The sequence below is a fragment of the Scyliorhinus canicula genome, chromosome 4, assembly GCF_902713615.1.
Source record: "Scyliorhinus canicula chromosome 4, sScyCan1.1, whole genome shotgun sequence".
Taxonomy (NCBI): Eukaryota; Metazoa; Chordata; class Chondrichthyes; order Carcharhiniformes; family Scyliorhinidae; genus Scyliorhinus; species Scyliorhinus canicula.
Window position 1 is genome coordinate 28,993,253 of NC_052149.1, and position 23,298 is coordinate 29,016,550.

At 51.9% G+C, this 23,298-nt stretch overlaps 1 protein-coding gene across 12 annotated transcripts in view; it reads right to left on the bottom strand.

Moving 5' to 3' along the window:
• The window catches only part of frrs1b (ferric-chelate reductase 1b), a 133,613-nt gene that overhangs the window by 1,513 nt on the left and 108,802 nt on the right, over positions 1 to 23,298 (bottom strand). For 11 of the 12 annotated variants that reach the window (XM_038793938.1, XM_038793937.1, XM_038793940.1 and 8 more), the window contains 3 exons: positions 16,252 to 16,349; positions 16,024 to 16,082; positions 1,167 to 1,310 (listed from right to left, as the gene is read on the bottom strand). In XM_038793938.1, coding sequence (XP_038649866.1) covers positions 1,167 to 1,310; positions 16,024 to 16,082; positions 16,252 to 16,349 — 301 coding nt within the window. The remainder of the gene's footprint in view (positions 1 to 1,166; positions 1,311 to 16,023; positions 16,083 to 16,251; positions 16,350 to 23,298) is intronic. The other variant, XM_038793943.1, reaches the window with a different exon arrangement.

A 23,298-nucleotide genomic window follows, 5' to 3' on the forward strand; every position in this document is an offset into this window, starting at 1 on the left:
TGATCTTGTCAGCCTGGTGTGGAAGTGTCCGAGAAGTGACCTTATTGAGTATATAAGCTACTAAACAATGAAGCCACAACACAGGACGACATGCAAGATAAAGAGAAGCGGCACGGTGGCACAGTGGTTAGCACTGCTGCCTCACAGTTCCAGGGGCCCGGGTTCAATTCCAGCCTTGGGTGACTGTCTGTGCAGAGTCTGCACGTTCTCCCTGTGTCTGCGTGGGTTTCCTCTGGGTGCTCCGGTTTCCCCCCACAGTCCAAAGATGTGCGGGTTAAGTGGATCGCCCATGCTAAATTGCCCCTTAGTTTCCAAAAGGTTAGGTAGGGTTACTGGGTTATGGGGATAGGGTGGGCTTAAGTAGGGTGCTCTTTCCCAGGGCCAGTGCAGACTCAATGGGCCAAATGGCCTCCTGCACTGTCAATTCTATATGCAGCGTGCTATAAAGTGGGCAAACTGCTCCCATTCTCCCATACTCAACATAAAAGAACAAGGCTCTGCCACAACCAGTCGTAAATGCTGGTGGACAATTAAGCAGTTCAAGGCAGCAGTTCACTGCCATCACCTTCTCGGGGGCAATTAGAGATGGGCAGTAAATGTTGGTCATGTCAGTAACTCTCACTTTCTATGAAAAGAAAAGGAGAGTAAGGGGACACTGGTTCAAACCAGTAAGGAATATCTTTATTTTTAATTTAGAGTACCCAATTCATTTTTTCCAATTAAGGGGGAATTTAACATGGCCAATCCACCTACCCTGCAGATCTTTGGGTTATGGGGGTGAAACCCATGCAAAGACCGGGAGAACGTGCAAACTCCATATGGACAGTGACCCAGAGCCGGGATCGAACCTGGGACCTCGGCGCCGTAAAGCAGCAATGCTAACCACTGCACCACCGTGCTGCCCTCGTAAGGAGTATATTTAGGACTGATGTCAGGAAGTTCTTTGTGCAGATAGTGATCTTTAGTCTTGTCCATTCGTTGGGAGCTTTTGTTAGGGGCTGCGTGCGTGCAAATGCTCCACATTTTCAATATCCTTCAGTGGTTTTTTTAATTCCTCAACAGTGCTATTAAAACCCAGATACTTTGAACTGCATTTATCTCCGATGGCAGCGCAGTAAATTAAGAAACTGTAAAACTAGCTGAAATTGATAAATAAAAATACTGACCTTTACAAGTGATTACGAAATTATGTGCCTCCAGAATTAGTTCAGTTGCAACATGCCAAATTATGAATCCCACCATGACTAACGTATCCCATGGGTTATAGAGGTCCAAGGCTGGCAGATCCATTCCAAGAAAGATTGATGCAACTATGTGAAGGTAAAATAAGCAATTGACTTTTTTTTTCCCAACTATGAGATCGTTTGAGGGAATGCTCAGAAATCTGACGTGAGGAATAGAAAATACCACTTTTCACAACTCCAATCATATTCTACAAACAGAAGAGCATGAAAGGTTGAAAGACGATTTGACAGAGGTGTTTTTCTTTATTCATTCATGGGATGTAGGCGTCGCTGGTGGACCAACAATTGTTGCCTGAATGGCTCGTCACCTTTCAGAGGCTCGCCCCGGGGAAACTTAATCAGTGCAATCACTGCAGACCTCCATATAAACGTCTCCCCAGCACTTGTTCCAGGTCCATTCAAGGGGAATGGCTGCAAGGAAGCCAGCTCCGTGTTTTAGAGTTATAGATGGTTACAGCATGGAAACAGGCCCTTTGGCCCAGCTTGTTCATGCCGCCCAGTTTCTATCACTAAGCTAGTCCCACTCGCCCACATTTGGCCCATATCCCTCTATACCCACCCTGCCCATGTAATTTCGAACTGCTTTTTAAAGGAAAAAAATTGTGCCCACCTCCACCACAGCCTCTTGCAGCCCATTCTAGATGCCCTCTGTGTGAAAGAAATTCCCCTCTGGTCTCTTTTGTATCTCTCCCCTCTCACCTTAAATCTATACCTTCTAGTTCTAGACTCCTCTCTACCTTTGGGGAGAAATGTCGACTATTTACCTCATCTATGCTCCTCATTAGTTTATAGATCTCTATAAGATCACCCCTAAGCTTCCTAAGCTCCAGGGGGAAAAGTCTCAGCCTATCCAGCCTCTCCTTATAACTCAGATCATCAAGTCCTGGTAGCATCCTCGTAAATCTTTTCTGCACTCTTTCTAGTTTAACAATATCCTTCCTATAATAGGGTGACCAGAACTGAACACAGTATTCCATGTGTGGTCTCACCAATGTCTTGTACAACTTCAACAAGAAGTCCCAACTCCTGTATTTAATATTCTGACCAATTAAACCTAGCATGCTGAATGCCTTCTCCACCACCCTGTGCACCTACGCCTCCACCTTCAAGGTGCTATGAACCTGTACCCCTAGATCAGATGCTGGAATGTGGCGACTCGGGGCTTTTCACAGTAACTTCATTGAAGCCTACTGTGACAACAAGCGATTATCTCTGTTCTGTAACTCTCCCCAAGTCCCTACCATTAACTGAGTAGGTCCTGCCCTGATTTGATCTACCAAAATGCATCACCTCACATTTATACAAATTAAACTCCATCTGCCATTCATCGACCCTCTGGCCCAATTGGTCAAGATTCTGTTGCAATCTCATATAACCTTCTTCACTATCCACTATGCCATCAATCTTGGTGTCATCTGCAAACTTACCATGCCTCCTACATTCTCATCCAAACCATTCATATATAGATAACAAAATGCAGTGGACCCAGCACCGATCCCTGAGGGACACTGCTGGTCACAGGTCTCCAGTTTGAAAAACAGCCCTCCATAATCACCCGTTGGCTTCGGTCGCCAAGCCAATTTTGTATCCAATTGGCTACCTCACTCTGGATTTCGTGAGATTTAACCTTTTGCAACAACCTGCCTTGCGGTACCTTGTCAAAGTCCATGTAGAAAACGTCGACTGGACTGCCCTCATCTACCTTCTTGGTTACCCCTTCAAAAAACTCAATCAAATTCGTGAAACATGACTTTCCCCTCACAAAGCCATGCTGATTTTTCCTAATTAGCCCTTGCCTTTCTAATTGCCTGTCGATCCTGTCCCTCAGAATACCTCTGACAATTTACCCACTGCAGAAGCAAGGCTAACAGGTCTGTAGTTGCCAGGCTTATCCCTACAGCGCTTCTGAAACAAGGACACAACATTTGCTCCCCTCCAATCTTCAGACACCTTTCCTGTGGCTGTCGATGATTCAAATATCTCAGCTAGGGGGCCGGCAATTTCCTCCCTAGCTTCCCACAATATCCTGGGATACATTTCATCGGGTCCTGGGGATTTATCTAACTTGATGCGCTTTAATACCACCAGTACCTCCTTTTCTGTAATATGTACACTCCTCAAGACATCACTTTTTATTTCCCCAACATTCGTGCCTTTCTCAATAGTAAATACTGACGAGAAATATTCATTCAGGACCTCTCCCATCCCTTGTGGATCTGCACATAGAAGACCTTGGGCGGGATTGTCCGACCCCCGGCGGGTCGGAGAATCGCCGGGGGGGCGGTGTAAACCCGCCCGGCCGCCCTGCAATATTCTCCGGCCCCCCCCCCAAACATCCATAGACGTGAATCGCGCCGCGCACCTTGGAGAATGTTGAGGACCGGCGCGACGCAATGGGCCCCGGGGCCACCCCAATACGCCAGGCCAGATGGGCCGAAGTCCCGCCGATGTGACCACGACTCACGCCGGCGTAAATAAAACCACATATTTAACGGCGTCAACCAGTCACACTGGTAGGGGTCGGCGTTGGGCGGCCGCTGGAGGGGTGATGGCACGGCCACAGGTGGTGAGGGGGGGGGGTCGCAGGAGCCGTTGTAGTGTGCGTGCCAGAGGGGGAGGGGCTGGGGGAAGGAGTTGGGTAAGGGCTGGAGGAAAGGGCTGGAGTGGGGGAGGAGCTAGGAGGACTTGGGGGAGGGGCTGTGGGTAGAGGGACTGAGGGAGAGGGGCTGGGGGAGGGGCAGAGGCGCAGGTGGGGGCTGGGGGGGAGAAGGGGGGGCTGGGAGGTGAGGGGGGTTGGGGAGGGTGCATGATGGAGAGGGTGCATGCCGGGGAGGGTGCATGCCGAGGAGGAGGGGGGGCCGGGGAGGGCAAGTGATGGAGCGGGTGCGTGCCGGGGGGTGTGTGTGCCGGGGAGAGGGGTGGTTGGGAGGGTGCGTGCCGGGGACAGGGTGCCTACCGGGGAGGGAGGGGTTGGGGAGGGTGCGCGCCTGGGAGGGGTGGGGGTTGGAGAGGGTGCGTGCCGATGAGGAGGAGGGGGGGGGGGTTGGGGAGGGTGCATGCCGAGGAGGAGGGGGGGGACCGGGGAGGACAAGTGATGGAGCGGGTGCGTGCCGGGGGGTGTGTGTGCTGGGGAGGAGAGGGGGGGTTTGGGAGGGTGCGTGCCGGAGAGGGGCGGGGTTGGGAAGGGTGTACGCCTGGGAGGGGTGGGGGTTGGGGAGGGTGCGTGCCGATGAGGAGGGGGGGAGTTGGGAACGGTGCGTGCCGGGGAGGAGAGGGTGGGGGTTGGGGTGGTGCCACGGCGACAGAGTCGCCCGATGAGGCCCCGTGTGTACCGGCCCTGCTCGTCGTACCAGGACCTCACGGACCGGGCATGCAGAAGGAGACTCCGGATGAGCCGGCAAACCGTGGCACACATCTGCCACCTGATGGCACACCTGGCACTGGGGGAGGACATCCTCTCCCCGTGGCCGTTAAGGTTATGGTGGCCCTGAACGTCTATGCCACAGGGTCATTCCAGGCGCCGAGTAGGGACCTGTCCGGCATCTCGCAGGCATCGGTGCACCGGTGCATCCGTGCAGTGACGGACGCCCTATGTGCCATTGCGGACCGCTACATCCACCGGGCCAGCCAGGATGCCCGGGCAGCAGACTTCGCTGCCGTGGCCAGGATGCCCATGGTCCAGGGGGCGATCGATGGGATGCACGTCGCAGTGCGGCCATCTGCAGATAACAGGGCCGTGTTCATATGAATACGAAGGGGACCGACTCCATGAATGTGCAGGTGGTCTGTGACCACCGCATGAGGATCCTGCACATCTGCGCCCAGTACCCGGGCAGTGTACATTACTCCTTCGTATTGGCACAATCTTTCATCCCCACCATGTTCGAGGGACGCCCCCCCCCCCCTTCATCCCCACCATGTTCGAGGGACGCCCCCCCCCCCCCCCCCGAGGGGCTGGCTGCTGGGTGACAGGGGTTACCCATTGCGGTCGTGGCTGATGACGCCTATACGGAGGCCACAGACTGACGTGGAGAACGGCTACAACAATGCCCATGCAGTGACCAGGGGTGTGATAGAGAGTTGCTTTGGGCTACTGAAGATGTGCTTCAGGTGCCCGGACCTCTCTTGAGGGGCCCTCCTGTACCCGTCAGACAGGGTGGACATGGACGGGAGGCTGCCCACAGTTACCAGCGGGTACGGGACAGGCTGATAGCCGCCCGGTTCACAGACTGGGGGGGGGGGAGTGGGAATCGCCGAGTATGGGCACAGACTGCACACCATGGCACCAGCCTACCACCCTCACCCCACCCACCAAACACCAACCACCCACACCCTATCCGCATGCACACCACCCCTCCATTGCACATCCACCTGCTGCACAACGGGCCAGGCTCACACGGTCGCCGGTAGAAGAGTGTCTATTGCAGGCCATGGAGGATGCTGACAACGAGCCCTGCGATGGACAATATCTGACCCATGGCCACAGTACCACCCTCCACCCGGACCATCCCTGCATACGGCCGTGATACTGCAGCGCACGGTCCCGTCGTCTGCCCAGGGGGATGGCGAGGGCGACTCGGGAGGAGGGGGTGGGGCACATTCACATGAGGCCGACGTTCTATCACCCCTCACACACCCACTGGCGCTCACCTCACAGCACACCCCCGCACGCATCGGACAGAGAACAAAGGCAGCTCCTATAGGTGTGAAAGTGATTTTAATAACAAACAGTTCATACACGTGCCCTAGCCCCAGAACTAATCTGTGCCCTGCACCCGTGCCAACCTACTCAGTGTCTCATTTTTTTGGCCTTACGGGCCCTATGACTACGTCTAGGTGGTTCCCAGATGGTGCAGCAGATCTGGAGGTGGACTCCTGCCCTGTGACTAGGGGCCCCTTTGGTAGCCGTTTCCTGGGGCGGGCGGCCTAGATGGGCCAGGCTGCGGCTCGGGCGATTGGAATGGCGAGCTGCCAGCCTGTCCTGCCCGTTGCCCACCAGATGCACCTGGGACGGAAGGGGGGGGGGGGGGGGGGGGGGGGGGAGTCCGAGGTGTCGCGGTGTTCCGGGACCTCTCCCTACAGGGTACCCGGAACGGGCCCCAGCACTTCCTCCTCCCTCAGGGTGCCCGATGGCCCCCGGGCCTCAACATGGGTGGGGGATACGAACTGACCGAGCACCCGACGCCCCCCCGACACCTGGCGCTGCCAGTCCTGGAGGCCCACCCTGGTATCAACAAGGGTCTGCAAGTTTGCAGCCATGGAGCTCAGGGTGTTGGCCATCCCAGTCTGTGTCTGGGTGACGCCGGCCAGCAGCTGGGCAATGGCGCCGATGCCCTCAGCGATGGCCTGCTGGGACTGAGCCACGGAGTTGAGTGCCTCTGCGATCTGCTGCTGGCTCTGGTTCATGGCTTCCTGTGAGAGGACGCCGCCTGCATGGAAAGCCCCACACCTTGCATACTGCGACCCATGTCTGACACCGTCGCACCCATTGCCTCCACCGCAGACGCCGCCCGTGCGTGACCAGCACCACTACCTGCTCCTGCACGCGGGTGGACTCCTCCACCAGTTAGTGTCCCAGATGCCTCATCGCTAAAGTGCCCAATCGAGGTGAGTGTCTCTGCAATGGTGGAGGGTGTAGGAGATAGCAGTGGCGTAATGGCGTGCTCCTCATCCGACCCAAAGTCCGGGGTCCCCGGAGTGGTCATTCCTGTCCATCCATCCCCTGTGTGTGGGTGTCCTGGGCATCAGTGTCCTGGGCGTCGGTGACCTGTGCGTTAGGGTCCTGTGTGTTAGGGTCCTGCGCGTCAGTGTCCTGGGCGTCAGTGTCCTGCGCGTCAGTGTCCTGCGCGTCAGTGTCCTGCGCGTCAGTGTCCTGGGCGTCAGTGTCCTGGGCGTCAGTGTCCTGGGCGTCAGTGTCCTGGGCGTCAGTGACCTGGGCGTCAGTGTCCTGGGCGTCAGTGACCTGGGCGTCAGTGTCCTGGGCGTCAGTGACCTGGGCGTCAGTGTCCTGGGCGTCAGTGTCCTGGGCGTCAGTGTCCTGCGCGTCAGTGTCCTGCGCGTCAGTGTCCTGGGCGTCAGTGTCCTGGGCGTCAGTGACCTGGGCGTCAGTGTCCTGGGCGTCAGTGACCTGTGCGTCAGTGTCCTGTGCGTCAGTGTCCTGCGCGTCAGTGTCCTGCGCGTCAGTGTCCTGCGCGTCAGTGTCCTGGGCGTCAGTGTCCTGGGCGTCAGTGTCCTGGGCGTCAGTGACCTGGGCGTCAGTGTCCTGGGCATCAGTGACCTGGGCGTCAGTGTCCTGGGCGTCAGTGACCTGGGCGTCAGTGTCCTGGGCGTCAGTGACCTGTGCGTCAGTGTCCTGTGCGTCAGTGTCCTGGGCGTCAGTGTCCTGCGCGTCAGTGTCCTGCGCGTCAGTGTCCTGGGCGTCAGTGTCCTGGGCGTCAGTGTCCTGGGCGTCAGTGACCTGGGCGTCAGTGTCCTGGGCGTCAGTGACCTGGGCGTCAGTGTCCTGGGCGTCAGTGTCCTGGGCGTCAGTGACCTGTGCGTCAGTGTCCTGGGCGTCAGTGTCCTGGGCGTCAGTGTCCTGGGCGTCAGTGTCCTGCGCCGGCTGCGACGGGCGCCGGCTGCGACGGGGGCTCGTTGCTGTGGCTGCCCTCCTCGTCGCTGGGTGTGGCCCGCCGGCGTCGCCGCACTCGCACTACATGTGGGTGGCGTCCGCCTAGTGCTCTGGGTCTGTCCCTGGCTCATGGCTGCCTTGGAACGTCCTGGGGGTGTCATATGCCTGATAGGCAGGGTCTGTCCCCTCTTCCCCCATATCCCCCCTCCCCCCAAATCCCCCCTTCTCCCCCATACCCCCTTCCCCTATATCCCCCATACCCCCCCAAATCCCCCCTTCTCCCATATCCCCCCAAATCCCCCCTCCCCCCAAATCCCCCCTTCTCCCATATCCCCCATACCCCCTTCCCCTATATCCCCCCAAATCCCCCCTCCCCCCAAATCCCCCCTTCTCCCATATCCCCCATACCCCCTTCCCCTATATCCCCCATTATCCCCTTCCCCATAATCCCCCTTCCCCATAATCCCTTACCCCATATCTCCCTTCCACCATATCCCCCTTCCTCCATAACTCCTTCCCCATATCCCCCTTCCTCTATATCCCCTTTCCCCATATCCCCCTTCCTCTATATCACCTTTCCCCATATCCCCCATACCCCCTTCCCCTATATCCTCCCACCCCATATCCACACATATCCCCCTTCCTCCATATCCCCCATACCCCTTCCCCATCCCCCCTATATCCTCCTTCCCCCATATCCTCCCACCCCATATCCACACATATCCCCCTTCCTCCATATCCGATTCCCCCATATCCCTTCCCCATATCCCCCCTATCCCCCTCTCCCATATCTCCCTTCCCCCATATCCCCTTCACCCATCCCCTTCTATCCCCAGATATCCCCCCTTTCCCCATATCCGCACATATCTCCTCCCCCATATCCCCCTTCACCCCATCCCCTATCCCCACATATCCCCCCTTCCCCCACATATCCCCTATCCCTCATATCCCCTATCCCCCATATCCCCTATCCCCCTTCACCCCATCCCCTATACCCACATATCCCCCCTTCCCCCACATATCCCCTATCCCCCCATATCCACCATATGGGGGGATATGGGGGAAGGGGGTATATGGGGTGATATGGGGGAAGGGGGATATGGGGGAAGGGGGGAAATGGGGGATATGGTGAATATGGGGGAAGGAGGATATGGGGGAAGGAGGATATGGCAGAAGGGGGAAGGGGATAGGGGGAAGGGGGATTTGGGTGATATGGGGGAAGGGGGGATATGGGGGAGGGGATATGGGATAAGGGGGCATATGGGGAAGGGGGAATATGAGGGAAGGGGATATGGGGGTTTGGGGGAATGGGGAAAGGGGAGCAGGCAGTGGGGGGTCTCATTTGGCACTGCGTGGCGGGCGGCCATTTTTCCGGGTCTCAGGTGAGGGGCGTCTTTTGTGCAGTCACGCGTCAGTGACCGGTGACGCCATCGTGAATGTCGTCACGCCGCTACTAGCCCATTCCCGGCTGGAGAATTCGCGACATTTCGGGGGGCCCGACGTCAGAGTGATTCGCGCCGTTTTGGCGCCAGGTTCGGGCCATCGCGCCGATTCACGGAGAATCCCGCCCATAGGTTATCCTTAAGAGCTCCTACCCTCTCCCTAGTCACCCTTTTACCATTTATGTATCTGTAAAAGCTCTTTGGCTTTTCCTTATCTGCCAAGACAATCTCATGTCCCCTTTTTGCCCTCCTGATTTCTCTCTTTACTCGACTCCAACAGGCCATTTCCTCTTCAAGGGATCCACTTGATCCCAGCAGCCTATGCATGTTATATGCCTCTTTCTTCCTTTTGACCATGGCCTCAATATCTCAAGTCATCCATTATTCACTCCTTCTACCAGCCTTAACCTTCACTCTAAGAGGAATGTGCTCACCCTGAACCCTAGTTAACACCCTTTTGAAAGAGTCCCACTTACCAGCTGTCCCCTTGCCTGTAAACAGGCTCCCCCAATCAACTTTTGAAAGTTCCTGCCTCATACCATTTGAAATTACAACACCAGGTTAAAGTCCAACAGGTTTGTTTCAAATGCTAGCTTTCAGAGCACTGCTCCGAAAGCTAGTGTTTGAAACAAACCTGTTGGACTTTAACCTGGTGTTGTAAGACTTCTTACTGTGCTCACCCCAGTCCAACGCCGGCATCTCCACATCATGACCATCAAAATTAGCCTTGCCTCAATTTAGAATTTCAACTTTTGGGCCAGAACTATCATTCTCCATAGCTATCTTTAAACTAATGAAATTATGGTCACTGGTCCCAAAGTGATCCCTCACTAACACTTCCGTCACCTATCCTTCCTTATTCCCCAAGAAGAGGTCAAGTTTTGCCCCTCTCTAGTCGGGCCATCCACATATTGAATGAGGAATTCTTCCTGAATGCACTCAACAATTTTCTCTCCATCCAAACAACTATTGCTACGGCAGTCCCAGTTAATGTTGGGAAAGTTAAAATCTTCTACTATTACCACCCTATTTTTCCGGCAGCTATCCGTAATCTCCTTACATATTTGCTTCTCGCTTTTCCGCCGACTATTTGCAGGCCTATTGTACAGTCCTATCTCTCCCTTCTAATTTTTCAGTTCTACCCACATAGACTCAGTGGGCGAATCCTCGGATATATCCTCTCTCTGTACTGCTGTGATGTTGCCCTTAATCAAAAATGCAACTCCCTCTCCTCTGCTATATCCTGGTTTATCTTTCCTATAGCATCTGTACCCCGGAACATTGAGCTGCCAGTCCTGCCCCTCCTTTAGCCATGTTTCAGTAACAGCTATAATATCACAGTCCCATGTACCTACCCATACCCTGAGTTCATCTGCCTTGCCCGTTAGGCCTCTTACATTAAAATACATGCAGTTCAATCTGCCTTCTCTGCCTTCCACTTTTCTCCTTCCTGACTTTTGTTTCTATCCCCTCTTTACTACCCTCTGACTTCCTGCATTGGTTCCCATCCCCTATTTCACCATCTCTCAAGCCACACATTCATCCTGACTGTCCTGTCATTCCTACTCTGACTAGCACGTGGCACTGGTAGTAATCGCAAGATTACTACCTTTGAGGTCCCACTTTTTAGTATAGCTCCTAACTCCCTAAATTCAGCATGCAGGACCTCATCCCGTTTTTTACTAATATCATTGGTGCCTATATGCACGACAACAGCTGGCTGTTCACCGTCCATGATGTTGTCCCGAATCAAAAACGCAACTGTTCACCCCCCCCCCCTTAAGAATGTCCTGCAACAGCTCTGAGACATCCAGGACCCTTGCACTCGGGAGGCATCATACCTTCCTGGAGTCTCATTTGTATCAGCAGAAACGCCCGTCTACTCCCCTTGATCGTCTCATCCGTGAGCTGATGGAAATGCAAAGACAGGGCTGTGTGAGTCAGTGTTTTACAGAGGGAACCATGTCCAGATTCCTGGGGTGCAGCGGAGGCTTGGTGTACTCTACCTGCAATCCGGGAGGTGGTCCACCAGCAGGGTCATCAGCAATGGCTGCCTTGGTCAGTGCCAGCACTCTGCAGAAGAGGTTGGGGCAGCATTGTAGGAAGAAGATGAATGGCCCTCTTTGAGGGGCCAGGATAGGTCTGCCAACTCCAATCTCTCACTGCATCCCCTCACCCACCCTTAGCATCTACAAGGTATTCTCTCAGCCATTGACCTCATGGATTGTCCACCTCTCACATAGCCCTCTTCCCCCCCATCCCATGGTGCCCCCCCACCCTAATAGTGCCCCCCCCCCCCCACCGTGCCCCTACCCCAATCTCGTTTGCTCCTCACCCCAATCTCATGCATGCCGCTCCTCAACCATCTGAACTGGCAGGTCTGTCTTCTACAATCTCCCCATCTGTGTCTGCGCAGGACTAACTGGAGCATAAACAGCATGAGATGGCGCAGCCACTGGAGTCATGCTTAGAGACCTGACCCAACTTGAAGAGAGAGTGCTGGAATTGGCCAGGTAGGAACCTGACCGTGCCTGTTCTGATGGCGAAGTGTGGGCGGAAAGAAAAAATGAGAACCTGCAGGACACACAGTAAGTAAAGTTTACGTAAGTAAAAATTTCATATCATTAATCCTCCGTGATGTGCTGTGATGTGCTCCGTGATGGACAAACGGTTGACTAGACCGGACCATCCTCGTACCCCAGGCAGATCAGAGCAGAGCAGCTCCGAGGGAAACCTCTCCAACCTCACCCTCGAAGGGGTGTCACGGCTGTCACCAGTACCCTCCACCAGAGCCGGTACTCGCATCCAGGTGGGAGTAACTAGTAGGCAGGCTTCTAGGTCACTCACTGGTGAGCACCTCACTGATGATGATCCACGACAGGCAGAGGCAGGGATGTCCCAGGGATCCGACACTCAGAAGCAGCAAGGCCAACACTGCGAGGGTGGTATCTGCAGTGGAGACCATGGTGGAAAATGTGCACTCCGTGCAGGACATGCCCGCTCCATGGCTGAGGATTTCAACCGCATGATGCAGGCACTGGTGGGAATCCATGAGTGTCAGCATCAGAGGATGACGGGGCTTTTGGACCTCACTCCAGCTGCCACTTTACCCCATGCAGGAACACATGGGTTCCCGGGCACCAGAAAGGAAGAGGATCAACAGGGGCGCAGCCTGGGGCCTCCACCCAGAGGACCTCAGAGGTTCCCAGCGTATCTGACACACACCCTCCCTGTGAGTGACACACTTCCAGCCCTGCACACCAAGGAGGGCAGCACTGTAACATCCGTGCTGCTCGATGCTGCGCCAGAACCCTCAAGGTCCAGGTCTCCCAGGGGACTCTCTTCAAAGTCATTTCAGGCAACAGGGCTTGGAAGGCCGCACACCGCCTCTACCTCAGCTGCGGATCCGACACATACACCTAGAAGTAGTGTGAGGGTGAGGAAGAAAACTGGCACCTAGTGGGCACAGGTGATCACAGGCACTAGTTAAGACAGGGAACCACTGTCATATAGCACTTGTATTATATTTCACTTCCTTCAAAGCCCATGGGTACATTTGCTACTTCATCCCTCCGCAGTTTCAGAGTGGCAGCCCTATTTCTCTCCACCTCCCACACTGTTGACCCCACCCCCCCACCCCCACTCAGGCCTCACATAGCAGCCACTCGTCTCCAGTGATGAGGATGCAACAGGCTGACAAAGTGCTGAGAGGCTGCCTACCTCAGAGATTAGTTGGAGGAACACACCAGGACCCGTGACATCGTCGGGGGTGGAAGCAGAACAGTAGAGACAGCAGTAGCTGAGATTTGTCATCCCGCGTCACGGTGTCATCACGGTGGTGGCCTGCAGCTGCCGCACCCTGCAACATGGCCGCACGTGGACCCGGCCTGCCAAATAATGCTCCCCTTTGACCAGGCTCGCCACCCCCAGACCAACCCCCCACCAGTGACCCCTAACCCCGCCAAACGGTCCGACCTAACTGCGGCGGCGCTGGACACACAGTCTGCAGCTGCCATGCTGGGTTCCCGAAACAAAATAGGACACGTGTCCCAAGCCGTCAGGAAGTCGGCCCAACGAGGGCGGAGCATCGGGGGAAGGGCCTCAGGTGACGTCCTGAGGCCGTCCCGACGGCGTGTGGCATACTCAGAGGGGGCGGAGCATCGCAAAAGCAGCACCGCCCCCGATTTTGCCGCCAACGGGGATTCTCCAGCCGATCGTCGAATGCGATGTCGGCATTGGAGACTGGAGAATTCCGCCCACTGAGTCTTTGCTGGCTCACTGCAAGAACAATTCAATGAATCATACATCTTCCCACTGTTCTGTAACCGTTCTATGATTTAGAATGCATAAAATATAAGAGGTAAACGTATTTGGGCTAATGGTGGACTCAGGGGAAAGCACAAACTACTGCTGGTACATTGTCACCGCTATTGACGCATCGGCAAAATGTCTGACTTAAAGAAAAAACATTTGTCAGCAAAGAAAAAGATAACCGTGTATCATGTTCGCTGTAGTTGTGTCATCTATAAGTGATAGAAATGCACTCTGTGACACTATAGAGGCGGTTTTCAGCCCACAATCGGCATCAGCAAGAACAGAGGCGCAGGCGGAAAATCCCATGGGAATCTGAAAACATGATTCTCTCCGGAAAGATTGATTCCCGTTTTTCCCCTTGCACCGCTCGTGATGTGAAGAGGTTCACGCCCAGAAATTGCAGGAAACTCCTTTAAATACATTTTAATATACTTACCAAACCCCCGCCACATGATTTCCACCCCCCCTCCCCACTGATTATTCATACCTAACCGATGTGTACAGGTGCTGGAAAACAAGAATCAGTCGAGGGGGGAAACAAGAATCAGTCGAGGGGGGATCCCCCAGGAATGCAGAACTATGAATAGCCCTCGAGGGAAAGGGAGGTCCCAGGGTGCAGTGCCAGGGGCAGGCACTCTTCGAAACCACATTGGGGGCGGTGTTTGTGTTATGTATGTGGGGGGTTGGGAGGAGCCCTCAATGCTGATCTTTGTGGTGGGGAATGTGCGGATGAGAGCCCCTGATGCTGAAGGGGGTGGGTCCAGATGAGAGCTGATGGTGAGAGAGTGTGTGCTGTTGGCAGTAGTGGGGGAGAGGGGTATTCAGAGAGCTGATGGTGGAGGGGGTGCCATGGAGGGAGCCTCAATCTTGGTTGGGGAGGGCTGGTAGGGGAGGAGTCCCAGTGCTGATGGTTGTGTGGCAGTGCCCCCCCCCCCGATGCTTGTTTGGGGACGGGGGGGGGGGGGGGGGGGGGGGGCGGGGTCTTATTTTTTGTGCTGATTGGACACTTTTGGACGTCCCGATCTCTGTGGAGGCGTCCTTGCCTGCTTTTTCAATCCTACCCCACCACAGTGACGGCATAAACCACGTCCCCCAGAGTGGCTCAGAATCTAGACTGAAAACTCAAAGAATTGCCAAATACTTTTGCACATTTACTTCTTTAAAAGGTATCGCTTCATACCTCTCAATGTTCCTTTGTTCATCGTGAAACATGCAGGATTCAGATGGAAAAAAAAGATAAACTGTTTCCCACAGCTGAATGGTGAATAATCAGGGAGTGCAATTAAATCTGTCAAATGGTTAGGATTTTGGAGTGCACAACTTTATGTGGTGGATACAGATCCAACAGTAGCCGTCAAAAAGACTTGAGGGAGAAATAAAAACTGCAGCGAGCTGGGGAAAGAATGGGACTAACCAGGTGGCCCTTCGTAAGGTCTGTGCAGATGTAAAGAGCCAAATGGCAGCCTCTTAGGGCAGCACGGTAGCACAAGTGGTTAGCACTGTGGCTTCACAGCGCCAGGGTCCCAGGTTTGATTCCCCACTGGGTCACTGTCTGTGCGGAACGTTCTCTCCGCGTCTGCGTGGGTTACCTCCGGGTGCTCCGGTTTCCTCCCACAGTCCAAAGACGTGCAGGCTAGGTGGATTGGCCATGATAAATTGCCCTTAGTGACCAAAAAGGTTAGAAGGGGTTATTGGGTTATGGGGATAGGGTGGAAGTAAGGGCTTAAATGGGTCGGTGCAGACTCGATGGGCTAAATGGCCTCCTTCTGCACTGTATGTTCTACGTTCTCCTATTCTGCAGTTTTGTATAATTTTCCTAATTTCACTGGCACAATTTACCAATCAAGATACTGGCTAGGAAATCTGTTCTTGACCTAGCCATCCAAAGCTGTTTGAGAGACGCACTAATTAATGTGGTCGCCAATTTTCTGTCACTCCCCGATTAAAAGATGCAACATCTATTCTGTACTACTTCCAGAAGCCAGGTTGAGAGCATGGTTTGAAAAAAAGCAACACACTGATATTCCAGTCTCTGATGAACTGATTTTATAGGACGTCAATCCACCTGCGGTGTTCTTTGTGCTGCTTATTTCAGGATGGTTGGCGTAGTGTTCACAAAGACCACAAAATAGCTTGAACTTAAACAAAGCTGGAAATTTATTAACACTACTAACTTGGATTCGACACACTCTCCCCCAAGGCTTAGCATCACTGTCTTATATAGTTATAACTATAACTCCCTCTAGTGGCTACTCTTGACACTTCATTAACCCTTGCAGTTCCTACAGTTATACCACGCCACCTAAAAATATATATAAAATTTTACAAGCATCTTTCTGAATCAGACATTTTTGTTTTAAATTCCAGCCAAAATAACTATCAGTTTTTGCTTTCAGTCACTGTACATACTTACTTGCTAATGTTCGAGCAAAGCTGCCTGTGGCCCAATGCACCCAGTTAAAAATAGACCGTCTGCAAGAGACAAAAGAAAAGTTGGGCTGAGGTCTGCACTTGTTCATAAAGTTAGGCTTTTCATTTGTCTTTTCAGATATTTTAAGAGTTATTTGGTTTTCTTTCTAATGATCAAAAGATTGTAACATAGAAAACAGTAAAAAAAAAACATTAATGCTATTAAACCTACCTGGGCGTTTGTGGATTGGGTCTGAAAATGGCCATAATCGGCTGAAGGATTACCAGTGTGAGAATCAGACAGCCAAAGTACGGATGGGCACCTGCAGACTGGGAAGAGTTTAAAAAGTTAACTCATCGATAATGTATCTTCCAAGCAGTACTCATTAAGAACTCCCTTCTGAACTTAGAGTAAGAATCAAAGGTATAAAAAGAGAAATTACTCATGGTATTATAATAACTGTAAGGGTTAATTAAGTGTCGAGAGTGGCCACTAGAGGGACAACTGCAGTTACAACTATATAAGGCAGTGATGCTAAGCCTTGGAGGAGAGTGTGTGCAGGAGTTAGATCGAGAGGGTCAGAAGTGCAGATAGTGTAAGTGGTCATAGTTTATTAGCTGTAGATAAGTGTAAGTTTAAGTATTATTAATATGTATTGTTTAGGAGTGCATGTTGAATCCAAGTTAGTAGTGTTAATAAATTTGTAGCTTTGTTTAAGTTCAAGCTATTAAGTTCAAGTTAAAGAGGTCCTGATGCACGGACATCAACAGTAGGCCAAGGACAGAGGCAACAGCGTGAGAGCCAGATCGAGAATTAAAATCTCTGGAATCTTAGGATGGTGTTCAAGGAGGTGTTCTGCAAAGCTGTCACACAGCCTGCATTCGGTCTCCCCAGCATGGAGGAGACCACATTGTGGGCAGTGAATTCAGTAAACTAAGTAGGAAGAACCACACACCAATCACTCCCTCAACTGGAAGGAATGCCTTGGTCTTTGAACGGTGAGGAGAAAGAATGTAAAAATCAGGTGTTGCATCTGCCGTGCTCAGATAGAAAAGGTGCCATGGAAGTGGAGTGAGTTCTGGGGTAATTGAAGAGTGGACCACGGTATCATGGAGGGAATGGTCCCTTCAGAATGCTGAAAGGAGAGGGTAGGGAAAGATGAATTCAATGGTAACATCATGCTGAAGGTGGAGGGAATTAATGATCCGTTGAATGCAGAGGATAAGGGAAATCCTAGTGCAGTTCTGGAAGGAAGGTAAAGGGGTGAGGGCGGAAGTGTGGGAAATTAGATGAACATGATCGAGGACCCTGTCAACCAGAGTCGGGGGGGGGGGGTTCAGTAGAACAGATGGACAGAGACAGAGGAACGGGGAGCATGGAATGGAATCTTCATGTAGGGTGTGAGGAAGTGTAGTTGAGTTAGCTGTAGATTCAGTGAGCTCATAGTAACTATTAGCGAAGGAAAGAGTTGGAGATGGACCATGTGAAACTGAGAGAAGGCTATAATTGGAAATTAAGTTGAAGAAGTTTTCCAATTATGAGTGGGAGCAGGACACGGCACAGACATCAGTGTGCCAGTAAAGGAGTGGAAGAAGTGGCACTGAGTAGGACTGGAACAAGAAATGTTTCACATATCCTACAAAAAGACAGACATAACTCGGACCCATACGGTCACCCACAGTAACACTTTATTTTTTATTGCAACACCTTTTTTTATTTGGAGCAAGTAAAGTGAATTTGAGGAGAAATTGCTCCATGAGAAAACAAGTTCAGTTAGACAGATAAGGGTGGTAGTCAATGGAAACTGGTTTGTCCTCCATTCAAGGAAGAGGAAAAGAGCCCCAAGGCCATCCTGACTGGAGATAGAGATAAGCAGAGGACTTTGTTTGATCACGTCAATGGGAATTTCAAATGAAAACACACAGATACGTTAGCGAGTGTTATAGAGTTTCCACCCACTGAAGTATTACAAGAGGACACTTGCATATGTTATCTGTGCGATCTGATGCCAATAATGTTTAATCCACTTTTTTTCTTCATCAATATAAAGTGGCTCGCTGGCTTTTATGTTGTACGTTCGAAATTAAGTGCAGTCAGCTTTGTAACTTGAAGTATTCTTCTTGCCAGATAGGATTTTGAGAATGACTGACAGCATGAGATGCAACACCTGATTTTCCTGTTAGGGTGGAGATCGGCTTCTCTGCCCTATGCCTCGGCGTGGCAGGGGGACTTGTTGGAATTTGTGACACTTGAAAAGGTGAAGTTTGAGTTGAGGGGGAGGATAGAAGGGTTTTACAATCAAAAAAAGTCTTCGTCGCGGATCGTCATGCGCATGCGCAAGCCGCGCATGCGCAATGGACACCGAACTGCACAAGGAAAGAAAGCCGATTTGCGCATGCGCAAGTCATGCCAACGCGTGACGTCATGACGTCTGAGAATCCTGACCACGCCCACTTAAAAGGGAAATGCCCGAAAATTGAAAACAAGACACTTAAAGTGGTAAAACCAAATTTTCTTGCCTCAGAACACAGAAAAACGCCTGAACTTAAACCAACAGTGAAAAACAACTTGCACAAAACCTTGGAAAAAGCTGCCTTCACCACACACAATGAAGCGAACAAAAAGAATTCCGAAACAACAAAAGATGATTTGTTTTTCGACGATTACCTCTCAGACCTGACTGGGTCAGTCGGATATGCTTATCACAGCATCAGCGACACGGTCGCAAAGTACAACACGAACCAACTCGTGGTAGATGAATCCAACCAAAATGCTTTGGTTTTCGAAGAATACTACTCAGACACAGCTGAGTCAGTCGGATATGCTTATCACAGCATCAGCGACATGGTCGCAAAGTACAACACGAACCAACTCGTGGTAGATGAATCCAACCAAAATGCTTTGGTTTTCGAAGAATACTACTCAGACATAGCTGAGTCAGTCGGATATGCTAATCACAGCATCGGCGACACGGTCGCAAAGTTCAACACGAACCAACTCGTGGTAGAAGAAGCCAACCAAGATGAAATGGCTTTCAAAGAATACTACTCAGACATGGAGGAGTTATTTGGACATGCTGATCACAGCATCAGCGACACCGTTGCAAAGCTCAACACGAATCTACTCATGGTGGATGAATCCAACACCATGGTGCCATGGCAGCTCGTCGATACATTGGATGACAGCAATACCCAAGACGAAGACGACGCCACACAGAGAGCACAGGAAGACTCCACGGAGCGAGCGATGACAGGCTCCACAGTGCGAGTGATGAAAGACGCCAACAGGGATGCAAGCAAACACTCCCGGGCGGACACCAAGCATGAACAAGACCATGAAGGTAAACCCGCTGTACCTGAGCAACCGCAAGCAGACTATGAAAGTCTACCAAGCTCACAGGAACAAGAAGAAAGAGCGGACTATGAAAGTCCAACACGCTCACAGGAACAAGAAGAAAAAGCAGACTATGAAAGTCCAACACGCTCACAGGAACAAGAAGAAAGAGCAGACTATGAAAGTCCAACACGCTCACAGGAACAAGAAGAAAGAGCGGACTATGAAAGTCCAACACGCTCACAGGAACAAGAAGAAGACAATGCACCTCTGCCCACTGCATGCGAAGACAGTGACAAGGTGATCACACTCAACGTACAGGATCACAGTGAGACTGACAGTTCTCAGCTTGTCTGTACCGAAGCACAGAGCGAAAACAGTAACAAGGTGCTCGCACTCGACGTACAGGATCACAGTGAGACTGACAGTTCTCAGCTTGTCTGTACAGAAGCACAGAGTCGGGCCACCCAACAGTCCAGAGAGACGATGCCGAAAGAAAACATGCAGATTTTGACTCCAGAAGAGGAGCACCTGGAGCCCAGAGAGACAACGCCAAAAGAAAACATGCAGATTTTGACTCCAGAAGAGGAGCACCTGGAGTCCACAGAGACAATGCCGAAAGAAACCATGCAGATTCTGACTCCAGAAGAGGAGCACCTGGAGTCCAGAGACATCAAACAAAAAGAAACCATGCAGATTTTGACTCCAGAAGAGGAGCACCTGGAGTCCAGTGAGATAACATCAACAGAAATCATGAAGATTTTAACTCCAGAAGCGGAGCACCAAGAGTCTAGAGAAACCACGTCAACTGAAATCATGCAGATTTGGACTCCAGAAGAGGAGCGCCGAGAGTCCACAGACACCGCGTCAAATGTAATCAAGAAGACTTTGACTCCGGAAGACGAGCACCAAGAAAGCAAAGATGCGGAATCCAATTCTCCACAACTGATTGATGTCACCTGCACCGATGCAACATCAGATCATTCGCACCACTCGCGAGAAGACGAGCACCAAGAAAGCAAAGATGCGGAATCCAATTCTCCACAACTGATTGATGTCACCTGCACCGATGCAACATCAGATCATTCGCACCACTCGCGAGAAGACGAGCACCAAGAAAGCAAAGATGCGGAATCCAATTCTCCACAACTGATTGATGTCACCTGCACCGATGCAACATCAGATCATTCGCACCACTCGCGAGACGGAATGCTCAATGACTCAAATTATCCACTCGGGACACTCGTAGAGTATAACAAGAAAAACAAAAGTCAAAAGAAACACAGCAAGAACAAAAACAACATGAAGCGCGACAAAACCAACAACAATAGCAAGAAGCACAGCAGAAACGAGAACGACAACAGCAAGAATAAAAGCAACATGAAGCGCAACAAGACAAACAACAAAGTCAGGCACAAAGATAGCGACAACGACAGGGACAGAAACAACAAGAATGGCAACAAACACAACAAAGTCAGGAACAAAGATAGCGACAACACCAAAGACAGAAACGACAAAAACAGCACCAAGACCGGCAACGAGAACAACAAAGTCAGGAACAACGACAGTGCCAACACCAAAGACGGAAACGACAAAAACAGCGACAAGTACGGCAACGAAAACAACAAAAACAAGAACGACAGAAACAACAGCAATGAAACAACGACTTGTACACAATGGCACTACTTGGCACATGACGGACAATGCCACAGCGCATGGCAAAACGATGACAAGACTACAAACATGTCATGGGATGACGACGAATCGCATAAACACACGTCTGCTCCAGAACGAGCAAGCACACCAGCATCCAAGGCGGATGAGACAATAAATCAACACCACAAGCACAGAAAAAAAAAGTCCATGCCAGTCAACATCAGTGATGTGACCATGCAGACACCTCGGGATGACGCATTGGGTACTTAAGATAACAAGGAACACCAACAACATTCACAGCGGACTTGCAATATCAATATCACCACGTCATCAACAACAAAAAGAAAAAAAGCTCTGAACAAATTCATCAAGTTTGGACTCATAAATGTTTTTATTAAGATTGGACATATAAATACATTGGCTTTGATAACTAAGGCAATAGCATCATCACTTGTATAGATACGCATATCATAAGTTACTGTTTTGTATAATTTTCTTTAATGATGTACAGAAACGGGGACTTCCGGTTGCGGCTATGACCAGCTAAGTCGCACATTTGGCAGCTCCTGCGACAAAGGTGTTTAAGGGCCGATTGGAGGGCCCCGACGGTACTGTAAAGACGAATCCCGGTGGGGGAAGGCTCCCTGAGGAGAGTGAGACCAACTTTATGGTCGGTACTCGGAGAGGGGCGACAAAAAAAGCGGCAGCAGCTCCCCAAAAAAAGCGGGGGAAGAGGACCAAAATGGCGGCCGGTGGTGCACTAGAAGATTGGAGAAAATGGGCGGAGGAGCAGCAGGCCGCTCTCCTCCGGTGTTTTACGGAGCTGAAAGTGGAACTCTTAGAGTCCATGAACGCGACGACCACAAGGCTGATGGGGGCCCAGGCGACCCAAGAGGCGTCGATAAGAGAGCTGCAGCAGGAGATGGCGGTGAGGGAGGAGGAAGCCACGGTCCTCGTGGGAAAGGTGGAGGTGCACGAGGCACTCCACCTGAAATGGCAGAGCCGCTTTGAGGAGCTGGACACGCGAATGAGGCGGAAGAACTTGAGGATCCTGGGCCTAGCAGAAGGCCTGGAGGGGCCTGATCTCCCGAAATATGTAGCGGAGATGTTGAGCTCCCTGATGGGAGAGGGGGCCGGTCCATCGCCCCTGGAGCTGGAAGAAGCATATCGGGTCATGGCTAGGCGGCCTAGGGCAAGCGAGCCCCCGAGGGCGGTGCTGGTGCGGTTCCAGCGTCTCTGCGATCGGGAGAAAGTGCTGAGGTGGGCCAAGAGGGAGAAAAGCAGCAAATGGGAGAATTCGACGGTGCGGCTATATCCGGACTGGAGTGCGGAGGTGGCAAAGCGGCGGGCCCGGTTTAACCGAACGAAGGCGGTGCTGCACGCAAAAAGGATCAAGTTTGGAATGCTGCAGCCAGCGCGCTTGTGGGTCACCTACAAGGACCAGCACCATTACTTTGAGACCCCAGAGGAGGCATGGACTTTTGTTCGGGAGGAAAAGCTGGACCTGAACTAGAACTTGGGAACGCCGGCGGTCGAGGCCGCCCGAGTACCCTTGACTGATCAAGTGGCCCATGTCTTTCTTAGGCCAGGTCGGAACTTGGTTAAAGTTGATGGATCGTTTGGTTTCTTTGAAACTTGTGTTATGGGGGGTTTCTTTGTTCCTTTTTGTGTGTCTCTTCCCGTTGCCAACTTCCCTTAATTATTGTTGTTGTAGGGGGGGCTTTTTTTTTTTTTACTGTTTTTTGATCTGTTCTTTAAGGGTTATGGTTACTGTTGGTTAAGTACGTTATTATTGGGTAGTTATTTAGTTATTTAGTTATGCAGGCATAGTTATGTATTTATGTATTTATTTGCGATTTGTCATTTATATTGTTATATTGTTAAGTTGGGGAGGCGGGACGGGGGGGGGAGCAAGTGGGTTATGCGTGTTTTCTTTTTCTCTTTTTTCTTCCTCTCGTTTTAAGGGGGCTTTGTTATCGGTGTGGATGGGGACGGGGGTGGTATTGAAGATGGCGGGGTAGGGTGTGGCCGGGCGAAAGCGCGGGCTCTCCCCTGTTTCCCGCGCGCGGGACGGAGGAAGGGGGAGGAGAGAAGAGTGGGGTGTGGCCAGCAATGGCGGCTTTTCCCGCGCTGAAGCGGAGTCAGAGAGGGATGGCAAGGGGGGGGGGGCCTCCCCCCCCCCCCACATCGAGAGGAGTCGGAGTGTGGCAGGGGCAGCCGGGTCAGCGAAAACCAGCTGACTCTCGGGAGTACGATGGTGGATACACTGCGGCTAGGAGGGGTCCTAGC